Raw genomic sequence first — 15,935 nt, forward strand, 5'->3', positions numbered from 1 at the left:
TTTCACAGAGAAGCCTTAAATTATCCCAGCATACTTTATTGCACCCACACCTTTTCACTTCAAAAACCTTTTTGTCACCCTTGTCCAATATTCGTACCCTATTTTCTTCTATATTCTCAATTCATCTGCTCCATATATACTTGTTTTCTGTGGTATCATTTTGCCCACCTCCGTTTCACTTAGATCCTATATTTTTTTACCCTATCTTACCCTTTTTGTTTGGTGCCTTTCTCCAAACCCAAGGTTTCTGTCTTTCATCAGTCATCCTTCCACCTTTCACTCTTAAACTCTGGTAATTCTGGTTTTCCTCCTCCTCAAAAAGCTCACACTCTGCTAATGTGTATATATTGTTCACTTGAGTGCTTCTAAATAAATACTTACTTTTCAAAAGAGTGAAATCTGAACTATTAGCATGGAAGCAACCTCTGGGAAGATAAGATCTCCACTCGAAAGCTTCAAATTGAGATTCTCCTGCTCATGTTGAATGATGGTTTTATCTAATATTTTCTGAAATAGGGTGACTGCTTGAACTACACAAAATTGTGAAGTGAGAATATCTTTGATTTTATACTTCTATTTTTTTTTTTTTTTTTTTTTTTTGAGATGAAATCTCACTCTGTCACCCAGGCTGGAGTGCAGTGGCACAGTCTCGGCTCATTGCAACCTCCGCCTCCCAGGTTCAGGTGATTCTCGCTCATTGCAACCTCCGCCTCCCAGGTTCAGGTGATTCTCGTCCCTTGGCTTCCCGAATAGCTGGGATTACAGGCGTGTGCCACCACGCCCAGCTAATTTTTGTAGTTTTTGGTAGAGAAGGGGTTTCACCATGTTGGCCAGGCTGGTCTTGAACTCCTGACCTCAAGTGATCCGCCCACCTCAGCCTCCCAAAGTGTTGGGATTACAGGCGTGAGCCACTGTGCCTGGCTACTTACATCTATTTTGATTAAAATAAAATTTAACACCTCAGGGAAGGCAATTCTCGTGTGTTTTGAATTATACTGAGCATTAATTCTTCAGGATAATTATAGACTTGGAAATGTTTAATCCAGTCTCCTAGTCCATGCTGAAGTTCCTTTAAGTGATAGGAGGAACTCGTAATCTACAAGGCAACCCAATCCATTTGGTGCTACTATTGATTGTTATAAAGCCCATCCTTGGGTTAAAAGCTACTGTTTATAGTTGTATTTAATGACCTTAATTCTGCCCTCAAGCTATATAAAATTTGGATCTGTTTTCTATGTGATAATCTTTTAGATATCTTAAGGTAGTTAGTCTATTCTCTCTACCCTTCCCCTCACAGTTTTTCCACCCTTTGGGATAAATATCCTTCGCTATTCCAACTATTTCTCATATGATATCATTTTTATCATCCCGATTGCTCCCTAAGGACATTAAACTTTGTTAATGTCCCTTCCAAAATGTATTTGGAACTGGAAATAATATCCCTTGGTAGCTGAATTGGATCTGGATGTTGCACATCTGAACACTAATGCAGCCTGAAGTTGCTGTAAGTTTTTTAGTCGACTTGTAATGTTGGCTTATGATGAATTTGTAATTAATTAAAATCCCAAGGTTTTACTATGGATGATTGCCTTTAAGTGATTTCTTCTTAAACTAAGTCTCCATCTTCTTTTAGTTATGCAACAGATTTTTTTTTTTTTTTTTTTTTTTTTTTTTTTTTTTTTTGAGACACTCGCTCTGTCGCCCAGGCTGGGGTACAGTGGCACGATCTCGGCTCACTGCAACCTCCACCTCCTGGGTTCAAGCAATTCTCCTGCCTCAGCCTCCCAGGTAGCTGGGATTACAGGCGTCTGCCACCATGCCAGGCTAATTTTCTTTCTTTCTTTCTTTTTTTTTTTTTTTTTAGTAGAGACGGGCTTTCTCCATTTTGGTCAGGCTGGTCTTGAACTCCTGACCTCAGGTGACCCACCCTCCTCGGCCTCCCAAAGTGCTTGGATTACAGGCGTGAGCCATTGCGCCCAGGCTTTTTTGAGATGGAGCCTCGCTCTGTCGCCCAGGATGGAGTGCAGTGGCATGATCTTGGCTCACTGCAACCTCCGCTGCCCGGGTTCAAGGGATTCTTCTGTCTCAGCCTCCCGAGTAGCTGGGATTACAGGTACCTGCCACCACGCCTGGCTAATTTTTGTATTTTTAGTAGAGATGGTGGTTTCACCATGTTGGTCAGGCTGGTCTCGAACTCCTGACATCAAGTTATCCGGCCGCCTTGGCCTCCCAAAGTGCTGAAATTACAGGCATGAGTCACCGTGCCCGGCTTATGCACCAGATATTTTTTAAAAACCAGATGTAAGACTTTACACTTATCCCTATTAAATTTTATCTCATTAGCCTATCAGGTAGCCTTGGTTCTTTTCTTTTCTTTTCTTTCTTTTTTTTTTTTTTTTTTTGAGACAGAGTTTCACTCTTGTTGCCCAGGCTGGAGTGCAGTGGCGCGATCTCGGCTCACTGCAACCTCCGCCTCCCGGGTTCAAGCGATTCTCCTGCCTCAGTCTCCCAAGTAGCTGGGATTACAGGCATGCTCCACCACGCCCGGCTAATTTTGTGTTTTTAGTAGAGACAGGGTTTCTCCATGTTGGTCAGGCTGGTCTCGAACTCCCGACCTCAGGTGATTTGCCCGCCTCGGCCTCCCAAAGTGCTAGGATTACAGGTGTGAACTACCATGCCCGGCTGGTTTTTTTAAGAATAGTCAAGTGCAGAGTGAGAAGGGGGAAAAGAGTAGAACAAGGAGTTTGATCAGCCTTGGTTTCTTTGAATCTTGATTTTTGTCATCCAGTTTATTGTGCTGATTCAACAAAGGGCCTTGAAGCTAATGTTGGAATGTTTTCAGACATCTAGGAAATGATAATTCATCAGAAGTCATGGAGACTATATTCCATAAGTTTTGCGCAGATATAACTCAGCTGTTGAGGTATATGAGTTAATACCACCATAAATTGACATGGCCAGGAAAGACTGAAGTCCATTGCCAGCTTGCTTTGTGTTGAACATTACTCCAAAAGAGATTAAATTCTAAGACATATTGTGTCAACATAAAGGCAAAAGAGCTGGCTAATTCTTCTCAAGAAATCAATTAATGGCTGGGCGCGGTGGCTCACGCCTGTAATCCCAGCATTTTGGGAGGCCGAGGCGGGCGGATCACCTGAGGTCAGGAGTTCGAGACCAGCCTGACCAACCTGGAGAAACCCCGTCTCTACTAAAAAATACAAAATTAGCTGGGTATGGTGGCACATGCCTGTAATCCCAGCTACTTGGGAGGCTGAGGCAGGATAATCGCTTGAATCCGGGAGGCGGAGGTCGCAATGAACCAATATCGTGCCATTGCACTCTAGCCTGGGCACCAAGAGCAAAACTCCATCTCAAAAAAAAAAAAAATCAATTAATGCACACATAATATAGAGACAGAGTCATTGTTACCATTCTCTTATTTTGCCTTTGACAAGTTTATATTGAGCACGTTACCAGGCAATGTGGGAGATTCTGGAGAACCAGGTTTGCCTCATAACTAGGGTTACCATATGCTCTAGTTTGCCTGGGGCAACCCTGATTTATGCCTGTTGTCCCAGTGTGATTATTACTAGTGTGATTTTTCACTTTGAGAAGTGTCCAGGTTTGGAGGATAAATTATCTTTCTACCCTTCTCATAACCTAACGGGTTCCTTTTAGTATTTTATCTGGGTTAAAATTACACAGCTGTAATTTGGCAGCTCTAATAAGACTGCAGCAATACTTATCTTCCATTTGAACAGATTGTTACTTGACCAGGGGAAGTTAATAGCAAAAGTAACCGCAGGGCACATGTATGTCATGGGCAAAAAAAAAAAAAGTAACAGCAGTTAAGGTTTGCAGGTACTTAGAATTTTTCCTGAGCCACCCTCTAGAGGGCAGTGTTATGTATATATGTGTAATCCAGTTCCAACAAAAAAAGGGCTCTCATTCATGCATGAAAATCAGAAATATTTCATACTCTTAAAGAACACATTGGAACCAATATTATGATTAAAACATTTTGCTAAGCAAAGAAATATTAAAAATTAATTCATTAACATTCTGAACATTCTTTAACTTGTAAAAACAACTTTGATGCCTTGAATATATAATGATTCATTATAACAATTATGCATAGACTTTAATAGTCTGCATATTTTATGCTTCTTTCATGTTTTTCCTAATTAATGATTTGACATGGTTAATAATTATAATATATTCTGTATCATAGTTTACATATTTATGTAAAATAAGCATTTAAAAATTATTAGTTTTATTCTGCCTGCTTAAATATTACTTTTCTCAAAAAGAGAAAACAAAAATGCTAGATTTTACTTTATGACTTGAATGATGTGGTAATGTTGAACTCTAGTATTTAGAATTAGAATGTTTCTTAGTGGTCGTGTAGTTATTTTTATGTCATAAGTGGATAATTTGTTAGCTCCTATAACAAAAGTCTATTGCTTGTGTTTCACATTTTGGATTTCCTAATATAATGTTCTCTTTTTAGAAAAGGTGGACAAGTCCTATTTTCAAGAGAAGATGACTTTTAACAGTTTTGAAGGATCTAAAACTTGTGTACCTGCAGACATCAATAAGGAAGAAGAATTTGTAGAAGGGTTTAATAGATTAAAAACTTTTGCTAATTTTCCAAGTGGTAGTCCTGTTTCAGCATCAACACTGGCACGAGCAGGGTTTCTTTATACTGGTGAAGGAGATACCGTACGGTGCTTTAGTTGTCATGCAGTTGTAGATAGATGGCAATATGGAGACTCAGCAGTTGGAAGACACAGGAAAGTATCCCCAAATTGCAGATTTATCAACGGCTTTTATCTTGAAAATAGTGCCACGCAGTCTACAAATTCTGGTATCCAGAATGGTCAGTACAAAGTTGAAAACTATCTGGGAAGCAGAAATCATTTTGCCTTAGACAGGCCATCTGAGACACATGCAGACTATCTTTTGAGAACTGGGCAGGTTGTAGATATATCAGACACCATATACCCGAGGAACCCTGCCATGTATAGTGAAGAAGCTAGATTAAAGTCCTTTCAGAACTGGCCACACTATGCTCACCTAACCCCAAGAGAGTTAGCAAGTGCTGGACTCTACTACACAGGTATTGGTGACCAAGTGCAGTGCTTTTGTTGTGGTGGAAAACTGAAAAATTGGGAACCTTGTGATCGTGCCTGGTCAGAACACAGGCGACACTTTCCTAATTGCTTGTTTGTTTTGGGCCGGAATCTTAATATTCGAAGTGAATCTCGTGCTGTGAGTTCTGATAGGAATTTCCCAAATTCAACAAATCTTCCAAGAAATCCATCCATGGCAGATTATGAAGCACGGATCTTTACTTTTGGGACATGGATATACTCAGTTAACAAGGAGCAGCTTGCAAGAGCTGGATTTTATGCTTTAGGTAAACTTTATTATAAAACCAATAAATAGCTTCCCAAGTATGCCAGGGTTCATAAAAAGTAAATAGATGCCCTTAGCCCTCTGAACTGGTAAATATTTAGGTATAACTTGGCATGATTATATATATATATATATCTGTATTATTCTGTGAACTCTTACATTGAACCTGTAACGTAACTACTGAATTTATGTGAAAAAGACTACCATATTATGAGTCATGCTTCTCTTCATGTAATTGTTTTTAGGAAGTAGATAACTTGCAAAAGATGGTAGACATCCCCAATAGCAAAATGGGTCTAATAGTAATATTAACCATCATTTATTGAGCACTTACTATAAGTGCTCAATACGTATACTTCATGCATTTTCTCTAAGCTTCACAATAGCTTTGTTTGTTTGTTTGTTTGTTTTTGAGACGGAGTTTCGCTCTTGTTATCCAGGCTGGAGTGCAGTGGTGTGATTTAGGCTCACCGCAACCTCCACCTCCCGGATTCAAGCGATTCTCCTGCCTCAGCCTCCTGAGTAGCTGGGATTACAGGCATGCGCCACCACGCCCAGCTAATTTTGTATTTTTAGTAGAGACAGGGTCTCTCCCTGTTAGTCAGGTTGGTCTCAAACTCCTGACCTCAGGTGATCCACCCGCCTGGGCCTCCCAAAGTGCTGGAATTACAGGTGCATGCACCACGCCTGGCTAATTTTTGTACTTTTAGTAGAGATGGGGTTTCACCATGGCCAGGCTGGTCCCGAACTCCTGACCTTGTGATCTGCCCGCCTTGGCTTCCCAAAGTGCTGGGATTACAGGCATGAGCCACTGCGCCGGCCATATGAGTACTTTCAAATGGACTGTGGTAGACATTTCAGGAAGGGCCATTGGAGTGATTGCTTCTAAAGATATTTTAAAAAGTTATACCATTATATATTTGACCCATTTATTTTAAGATTGAATAATGCCTATAAAATATTGGTTATTTCAAAAGATTTTATTTATGTACCATCATATAGTAATCTTGAAGGTTTGTTTAGTGTCATGTAGCTATAAACTTAGAGAAACTTACAATTTCATTATGTAGAACTTTAATGTTACTAATACTTGGAACATAACTTGTTTTAAAATTTCAGTTTGAAACAGTAAGTACAATATTGGTGGCCCAAATAACATACTAAAAAGAAAGTATGGCCGGGCGCGGTGGCTCCCGCCTGTAATCCCAGCACTTTGGGAGGCTGAGGTGGGTGGATCATCTGAGGTCAGGAGTTCAAGACCAGCCTGGCCAACATGGCGAAACCCCGTCTCTACTAAAAATATAAAAATTAGCTGGGCACGATGGCACACGCCTGTAATCCCAGCTACTCAGGAGACTGAGGCAGGAGAATCACTTGAACCCAGAAGGCAGAGGTTGCAGTGAGCCGAGATCGTGCCATTGCACTCCAGCCTGGACAACAAGAGTAAAACTCCATCTCAGAAAAAAATAATAATAATAAAATAAATAAATAAATAAATAAATGAAAATAAAGTATGCCAGGTGCAGTGGCTCACGCCTGTAATCCCAACACTTTGGGAGGCCGAGGCGGGCGGATCACTTGAGGTCAGGAGTTCAAGATCAGGCTGGCCAACATGGTGAAACCCCATCTCTACCAAAGATATAAATTAGCCGGGTGTGGTGGCGCATGCCTATAATCCCAGCTACTTGAGAGGCTGAGGCAGGAGAATCGCTTGAACTCAGGAGGCAAAGGTTGCAGTGAGCCAAGACTGCGCCATTGCACTCCAGTCTGGGGAACAGAGCCAGGCTCAGTCTCAAAAAAAGAAAGAAAGTAACAATTTTAGTTTTTAACATAAAACTTGGGCAGTTTTATTTTTGTCTTCTGTAAAAATACCTCAGATTGAATCAGTGAATTTAGTGTGTATTTCTTCCTCAAAGGATAAAGATCGTATCTGTTACTTAGATGTGAATTTGAATGTCTTGTTTTAAGCTGTGAGATTTTCATGTTTTTTAGATGTGCTTAATTTTTAGGTGTTAAATGAATATTTTTGTGTAAGCTTCTAATTGCACAAATACATATATGCCTGTGTGTTTTCGCAGGTGAAGGTGATAAAGTAAAGTGCTTTCACTGTGGAGGAGGGCTAACTGATTGGAAGCCCAGTGAAGACCCTTGGGAACAACATGCTAAATGGTATCCAGGGTAAGATATTTAATTGTTCATTGTACAGGCAAGTTGGCTAGCATGCAGTGGGAGACTTGAATTACTTTTTACCTCAACTATTTTTGCCTTCACTATGGCTTGAAATTCATGCTAGTTTTATAAAAATGAGCAAGGTTTATAAGCCTTCTCTGATGACCAAAACATTCACTGCTTATGTGTGATATCTATGACATTCAGATTATCCCTTTTTTTTTTTTAGAGACGAAGTCTCACTCTCTTGCGCAGGCTGGAGTGCAGTGGCGCAATCTTGGCCCACTGCAACCTCCACCTCCCAGGTTCAAGTGATTCTTGTGCCTCAGTCTCCTGAGTAGCTCGGATTACAGGCACCCGCCACCGCCACCATGCCTGGCTAATTTTTTTTTTTTTTTTTTTTTGATATGGAGTCTCACTCTGTTGCCAGGCTGGAGTGCGGTGGTGTGATCTTGGCTCACTGCAACCTCCGCCTCCCAGGTTCAAGCGATTCTCCTGCCTCAGCCTCCCGAGTAGCTGGGACGACAGGCAAGCGCCACCACGCCCAGCTAATTTTTTATATTTTTAGTAGAGGCAGGGTTTCACCATGTTGGCTAGGATGGTCTTGATCTCCTGACCTTGTCATCTGCCCGCCTCGGCCTCCCAAAGTGCTGGGATTCTGGCTTATTTTTGTATTTTTTAGTAGAGACAGAGTATCACCATGTTGGCCAGGTTGGTCTTGAACTCCTGACCTCAGGTGATCGGCCCGCCTCAGCCTCCCAAAGTGCTGGGATTACAGGTGTGAGCCACTGCGCCTGGCCTCTAGATTATCCCATTTCTTTTTTTTTTTTTTTTTTTTTTTTTTGAGACAAGAGTTTTGCTCTTGTCGCCCATGCTGGCGTGCAATGGTGCTATCTCAGCTCACTGCAATCTCCGCCTCCTGGGTTCAAGTGATTCTCCTGGCTCAGCCTCCTGAGTAGCTGGGATTACAGGCGCCCGCCACCACGCCCAGCTAATTTTTTATATTTTTAGTAGAGACGGGGTTTAACCATGTTGGTGAGGCTGGGCTTGAACTCCCAGCCTCAGGTGGTCCACCCGCCTCAGCCTCCCAAAGTGCTGGGATTACAAGCATGAGCCACCGCGCTTGGCCTCTAGATTATCCAATTTTTAAATACAGATTAGGAAATGTGTGCTTTTTTGTTGTTGGAAGTAGGCTCTTTTATGATCAGCATGAGAGCCCATATTGCCAAGGAGATTCCTTAAGAAGCCATCATACCCCTAGGAAATATTAATGTAATTATCTCTATGACATACAATTGTTCACATTTTAAGATCTCTGGTTGGGGTGTGGTGGCCCACGCCTGTAATCTCCGCACTTTGGGAGGCTGAGGCGGGTGGATTGCTGGAGCCCAAGAGTTTGAGACCAGCCTGGACAACATAGTGAGACCCTGTCTCTACAAAAAATACAAAAAAAAAAAAAAATTAGCCCATCGTGGTGGCACACACCTGTAGTTCCAGTTACTCGTGAGGCTGAGGTAAGAGGATCACTTGAGCTGGGGAGGCAGAGGTTGTGGTGAGCTGACAGCACTGCACTCGGCGGCACTGCACTCCAGCCGGGCGACAGAGTGAGACACTGTCTGAAAAAAAAAAAAAAAAACAAAAAAAACAGCCGGGCACGGTGGCTTACACCTGTAATCCCAGCACTTTGGGAGGCCAAGGTGGGTGGATCACCTGAGGTCGGGAGTTCGAGACCAGCCTGAGCAACATGGAGAAACCCCATCTCTACTAAAAATACAAAATTAGCTGAGCGTGGTGGCGCATGCCTGTAATCCCAGCTCTTCGGGAGGCTGAGGCAGGAGAATCGGTTGAACCCGGTAGTCAGAGGTTGCAGTGAGCCGAGATCGTGCCATTGCACTCCAGCCTGGGCAACAAGAGTGAAACTCCATCTCAAAAAATAAAAATAAAAAACAAAACTTCAGAGCAATCATTTGAAAAGAAATCTTATCCTTAAACAGCTTTAAAAGTAAATGTTGAAAAGCCTAAAGAATTCCTTTTAAATGGGCAACTGGTTAATTCTTTAAATAAAACCTGTTAAGATGGGCTGGGCATGGTGGCTCATGCCTGTAATCCCAGCACTTCGGGAGGCTGAGGCAGGCAGATCACTTGAGGTGAGGAGTTTGAGACCAGCCTGACCAACATGGTGAAACCCTGTCTCTACTAAAAATAAAAAAATTAGCCAGGCGTAGTGGTGCATGCCTGTAATCCCAGCTACTCAGGAAGGAGGCTAAGGCAGGAGAATCGCTTGAACCCGGAAGGCGGATGTTGCAGTAAGCCAAGATCGTGCCACTGCACTCCAGCCTGGGTGACAGAGCGAGACTCTTGTCTCAAAAAAAAAAAAAAAAAAGTCAAGGTGCTAATTTAATAATTTGTTTTAGAAAGTTCTCAAGTTGATATTTTTTGCTCTGCTAACATTAGCATAGGTAGCATAACAAAGGGAACTTTTTTAACCTTAAAATGACAGTGGGATAGGGAATTGGGCAACATTTTACTTTGTGGCTCCTTAGAAGTACTAAAAAGCAAGTTAATTAAATTAATAGAATTAATATGATGGAGATTATTATCTTTGCTTTTACTTCACTAGTTTATCAGCTACTAAAGTTTAATCTTTTAATTGTTTAGGTGTAAATATCTGTTAGAACAGAAGGGACAAGAATATATAAACAATATTCATTTAACTCATTCACTTGAGGAGTGTCTGGTAAGTCTCATATAATTTATATTTTCAAATTCACATTTCAAATTACAATTTATATTTTCATTATATAATTTATATTATATCATTTGTTTTATAGTTATTCATGCAAAATTCACAGTATAGTACTATAAATCAATATATGTGTACATTACATCAAAACACAAATTTTAAGTTAAAAACAAAATAATAAATGTATGATGGGCTTTAAAGGTGAGAGCTAGCCAGGCACAGTGTTTCACACCTGTAATTCCAACATTTTGAGAGGCCAAGGCGAGAGGATTGCTTGAGCCCAGGAGTTTGAGATCAGCCTAGGCAACATAGTGAGACCCTGTCTCTACAGAAAATTTTAAAAACCGGCCGGGCGCGATGGCTCACGCTTGTAATCCCAGCACTTTGGGAGGCCGAGGCGGGCGGATCACGAGGTCAGGAGATCGAGACCACGGTGAAACCCCGTCTCTACTAAAAATACAAAAACTTAGCCGGGCGTGGTGGCGGGCGCCTGTAGTCCCAGCTACTCGGAGAGGCTGAGGCAGGAGAATGGCGTGAACCCGGGAGGCGGAGCTTGCAATGAGCGGAGATTGAGCCACTGCACTCCAGCCTGGGTGAAAAAGCGAGATTCCGTCTCAAAAAAAAAAAAAAGAAAATTTTAAAAACCAATTAGCCAGACTTGTGGTACATGCCTGTAGTCCCAGCTACTTGGGTGGCTGAGGCGGGAGGATCACTTGAGCCCAGAAGGTCAGAGGATGCAGTGAGCCAGGTTCATTCCACTGTACTCCAGCCTGCGTGAGAAAGGGAAACCCTATCTCTTGAAAAAAAAAAAAAAAAAAAAAAAAAAGAGAGAGAGAGAGAGAGCCTAAAAAGTGTTTCTTATTCTTTACCTGAAGTAAATTTGTCAAAAGATAATCAGGATGAACTGATTTAAGTATCATTGTAGGCAAAAATGGGCTTGAAGAACTAAAATATTAAAAGTCCTTTAGCCTTCTGAAATTAGATCTTTGTATAATGTGCTTTGTACTCATAAGTAGTTTTAAGCTTTTTGCAGACAATAAAATCTCAAAAATATATCTGAATTGATAGGATGGACGCTGAGCACGGTGGCTCACGCCTATAATCCCAGCACTTTGGGAGGCCGAGGCGGATGGATCACCCAAGGTCAGGAGTTGAAGACCAACTTGGCCAACATGATGAAACCCCGTCTCTACTAAAAATACAAAAATTTAGCCAGGCATAATGGCGGGCGCCTGTAATCTCAGCTACTGGGGAGACTGAGGCAGGAGAATTGCTTGAACCTGGGAGGTGGAGGTTACGGTGAGCTGAGATCACGCCACTGCACTCCAGCCTGGGCAACAAGAGTGACACTCCATCTCAAAAATAAAAAATAAATAAATAAATAAATAAATAAATAAATTGATAGGATGAACTGAGGTGGCCAAGGCATCAGTAATAGGTGGAAAGAACCCTGGACTAAAATGGGAGACTAGAGTTGCCCCAGTGACTCTACCTTGAAGTCATTCATTCTTCCTGGGCCTCAGCTTCTTATTTGTAAAATAAAGGGATTAGATTAGATAATCTTATAACTTCCTTCCAGCTCCATCAGGCTATGCCTTTTGTGAATATTCACATATTGAATTGGAATAAAGCCAATTTATTTTAAATTTATGATTAATTTCACTTTTCAAATGGAAATGATTGCCTCTACCAAAAGTAATTCTAACTTGCAATTCCTATTTCTGTTACAGGTAAGAACTACTGAGAAAACACCATCACTAACTAGAAGAATTGGTAAATATGCTTGTTAACTCTCCTTTTAATTTAACTGCCAATTTATTTATTTATTTATTTATTTAGAGACAGAGTCTCACTCTGTTGCCCTGGCTGGAGTGCAGTGGTGCGATCTCAGCTCACTGCAACCTCTGCGTCCCGGGTTCAACTGATTCTTCTACCTCAACCTCCCGAGTAGCTGGGACTACCGAACCTGGGCGGTGGAGATTGCAGTCAGCTGAGATCGTGCCAGTGCACTCTAGCCTGGGCAACAGGGCAAGACTCCGTCTCAAAAATAAAAGAAAAAAAAAATCAGTCAGACGTGTCTGTATTAAAAATGTTAGTAGGCCATCAGATAGTTTTTCCAGGTTCAGGAGGAACACTGATAGGCTGCCTCATTACCATCTCTGCTAAAATCACAGGAGAAAAGGTGAAGTGTCTTTTTGTACCTGGGGTTCCTTAAGTAAGCCAAAATTATTTCAGTTTTCTACTAGTGTGCCATTACCCTGATAAGCCCTAACCCACCTGCTTCTTTATCCCATACTGTCATTGTACCTTCCCCAGCTTCTTCACAGAGGTGTAAGGTTTGGTTTGTTTACCTCCTGTTACCTCATGGAGAAGTAGAGGTTTTAAAACTCAAAAAGTGGACAGAGAAAGATACTATGCTAAGCAAGGAAGGTAATTGTTATCCCAACTTTTCAGATGAAGAAACAGAGTCAGAGAGGTTAAGTGACTTGTACACAGGCACATTACAAATCGTTAGTGGAACTAGGACCACAAGCAAGGTCTTCTGAATCCTACATCACAGTGCAGATCTCATTTTCAACTTAGGCATCATATTTCAAAAGCAGTAGAAAGTTTAATTTAGAATATGTCTAGTGATTGCTCACTTCCTAAACTGGTACCATCATCTATTTAGTATCTTAAGAATTACAAGGGGCTGGGTGCGGTGGCTCACGCCTGTAATCCCAGCACTTTGGGAGGCCAAGGCAGGTGGATCACCTGAGGTCCGGAGTTCGAGACCAGCCTGGCCAACATAGTGAAACTCCGTCTCTACTAAAAATACAAAATTAGCTGAGTGTGGCGCCGCACGCCTGTAATCCCAGCTACTTGGGAGGCTGGGGCAGGAGAATTGCTTGAACCTGGGAGGCAGAGGTTGCAGTGAGCCGAGACCACGCCATTGCACTACACCCTGGGCAAAAAGGAGCAAAACTCTACCTCCAAAACCAAAAGAAAAATACAAAAATTACCAGGGTGTGGTGGCACGCACCTGTGGTTCCAGCTACTCGGGAGGGTGAGGCATAAAAATTACTTGAACCTGGGAGGCGGAGGTTTCTGTGAGCTGAGATCGTGCTACTGCACTGCAGCCTGGGTGATGGACCGAGATTCTATCTCAAAAATAAATAAATAAATAAATAAATAAATAAATAAATAAATAAAAAAAACATAAATTCAGCTCCATGACTGCTCCTGCAGAGCAGGGCTAACCCCCACGCAGTGAGTGGCATTACTACTGTTTAATTGCAGAACACTATCATTACCCCAACAAGAAACTCCATGCTCACCCATCAACAGTCATTCTCCATTGCCCACCCTACCCCTAGGCCAAGGCAACCAGTAATCTACTTTCTATCTCTATGGACTTGCCTATTCTGGACATTTAATATAAATGGAATAATGGAATATGTGTCCTCAAGGTGTATCCATGTTGTAGCATATATGAGTACTTCATTCTTTTTTATTGTAGAAAGAGTCCATTGTATAAATAATACCACATTTTGTCTATCCATTTGTCAGTTGACATTTGGCTTGTTTCTACTTTTTGACTATTATGAGTGATGGTTGTATGAACATTTGTGTATAAGTTTTTGTATAGACATGTTATATACCCAGTTCTCTTGGGTATATATCCAGGGATGGAATTGCTGGGTCATGTGGTTATTCTATATTTAACCTTTTGATAAACTACCAGACAGATTTCCAAAGTGACTGCACCCTTTAACATTCCTACCAGCAGTGTATGAGGATTTCATTTTCTCTACATTCATTATCCGTCTTATTTATCACAGCCATTCTAGTGGATGTGACATGGTATCTCATTGTGGTTTTGTTTTGCGTTTTCCTGATGATTAATGATATTGAGCATCTTTTCATGTGCTTATTGGCCATTTGTAAATCTTCTTTGTAGAAATGTCTGTTCATCTCCTTTGACTTTTTTTTTTTTGAGACGGAGTCTTGCTCTGTCGCCCAGGCTGGAGTGCAGTGGTACAACCTCGGCTGACTACAACCTCTGCCTCCTGGGTTCAAGCGATCCTCCTGACTCAGCCTCCCTAGTAGCTAGGATTACAGGTGCTCACCACCACACCTGGCTAATTTTTGTATTTTTAGTAGGGACGGGGTTTCGCCATGTTAGCCAGGCTGGTCTTGAACTCGTGACCTCAGGTGATCCACCCGCCTTGGGCTCCCAAAGTGCTGGGATTACAGGTGTGAGCCACCATGCCCGGCCCATTATTTCTTCTTTTTTTTTGAGACAGGGTCTTGCTCAGTCACTCGGGCTGGAGTGCATTAGTACAGTCACGCTCACTGTGGCCTCGACCTCCCTGGCTCAAGCAATTCTGCTGCCTCAGTCTTCCAGGTAGCTGGGACTACGGGTGTGCGCCACCACACCCAGTTAATTTTTGTATTTTTTTATAGAGAGAAGGTTTCGCCATTGTTGCCCTGGTGGTCTCGAACTCCTAGGCTCAAAGAATCTGCCTCCCTTAGCCTCCCAAAGTGCTGGGATTACAGGTGTGATCCACTGTGCCCAGCCTTGACCATTTTTTATTTGGGTTGTCCTTTTTCTACTGAGCAGTCTAGGGGGATGGGTTATCTTTTTGTTACCGAGTTAAAAGAGATCTTTATGGCCGGGCGCGGTGGCTCACGCCTGTAATCCCAGCACTTTGGGAGGCCGAGGCGGGCGGATCACGAAGTCAGGAGATCGAGACCATCCTGGCTAACACGGTGAGACCCCGTCAGTACTAAAAATACAAAAAATTAGCCGGGCGAGGTGGCGGGCGCCTGTAGTCCCAGCTACGCAGGAGGCTGAGGCAGGAGAATGGTGTGAACCCCGGGGGGCAGAGCCTGCAGTGAGCCGAGATCGCGCCACTGCACTCCAGCCTGGGTGAAAGAGCGAGACTCCTTCTCAAAAAAACAAACAAAAAAAGAGATCTTTATATATTACAGTTCTTTTTTTTGGCCTCTTTTACTTTCTAAATGAAGATTATAGTTATTTATATATAAAAGTCCCTGTCAGATTTATGATTTGCAAGTATTTTCTTCCATTCTGTGGGTTTCCTTTTTTTTTTTTCCCCCAAGACGGAGTCTTGCTCTGTTGCCCAGTCTGGAGTGCGGAGGCGTGATCTCTGCTCACTGCAACCTCCGCCTCCCAGGCTCAAGCAGTTCTCCTGCTTCAGCCTCCCGAGTAGCTGGGATTACAGGTGTGCACCACCATGGCTGGCTAATTTTTTTTGTATTTTTAGTGGAGATGGGGTTTCACCATGTTGGCCAGGCTGGCCTCAAACTCCTGACCTCATCATCTGCCCACCTCAGCCTCCCAAAGTACTGGAATTACAGGTGTGAGCCACTGCACCTGGCCACCTTTTTCACTTTCTTGTTGGTGTTCTTTGAAGCATAAACGTCTTTATTTATTTATTTATTTTTGAGACGGAGTTTCGCTCTTGTTGCCCAGGCTGGAGTGCAATGGCGCCATCTCGTCTCACCGCAACCTCCGCCTCCCAGGTTCAAGCAATTCTCCTGCCTCAGCCTCCCCAGTAGCTGGGATTACAGGCGTGCACCACCACGCCCGGCTAATTTC

General features: G+C 42.4%; 1 protein-coding gene across 8 annotated transcripts in view; it reads left to right on the forward strand.

Annotated features, from left to right (window-relative positions):
* The window catches only part of XIAP (X-linked inhibitor of apoptosis), a 79,540-nt gene that overhangs the window by 18,863 nt on the left and 44,742 nt on the right, over window positions 1-15,935 (forward strand). For 3 of the 8 annotated variants that reach the window (XM_055268179.2, XM_055268180.2, XM_055268177.2), the window contains 4 exons: window positions 4,511-5,419; window positions 7,497-7,596; window positions 10,246-10,324; window positions 12,061-12,103. In XM_055268179.2, coding sequence (XP_055124154.1) covers window positions 4,543-5,419; window positions 7,497-7,596; window positions 10,246-10,324; window positions 12,061-12,103 — 1,099 coding nt within the window. In that variant the 5' untranslated portion in view covers window positions 4,511-4,542. Of the gene's footprint in view, window positions 1-4,510; window positions 5,420-7,496; window positions 7,597-10,245; window positions 10,325-12,060; window positions 12,104-15,935 lie in introns of those variants that run through there. The other 5 variants (XM_055268184.2, XM_055268185.2, XM_055268183.2 and 2 more) reach the window with 3 other exon arrangements.

This window comes from Symphalangus syndactylus, chromosome X, assembly GCF_028878055.3.
Source record: "Symphalangus syndactylus isolate Jambi chromosome X, NHGRI_mSymSyn1-v2.1_pri, whole genome shotgun sequence".
In the NCBI taxonomy this organism is placed as follows: domain Eukaryota; kingdom Metazoa; phylum Chordata; class Mammalia; order Primates; family Hylobatidae; genus Symphalangus; species Symphalangus syndactylus.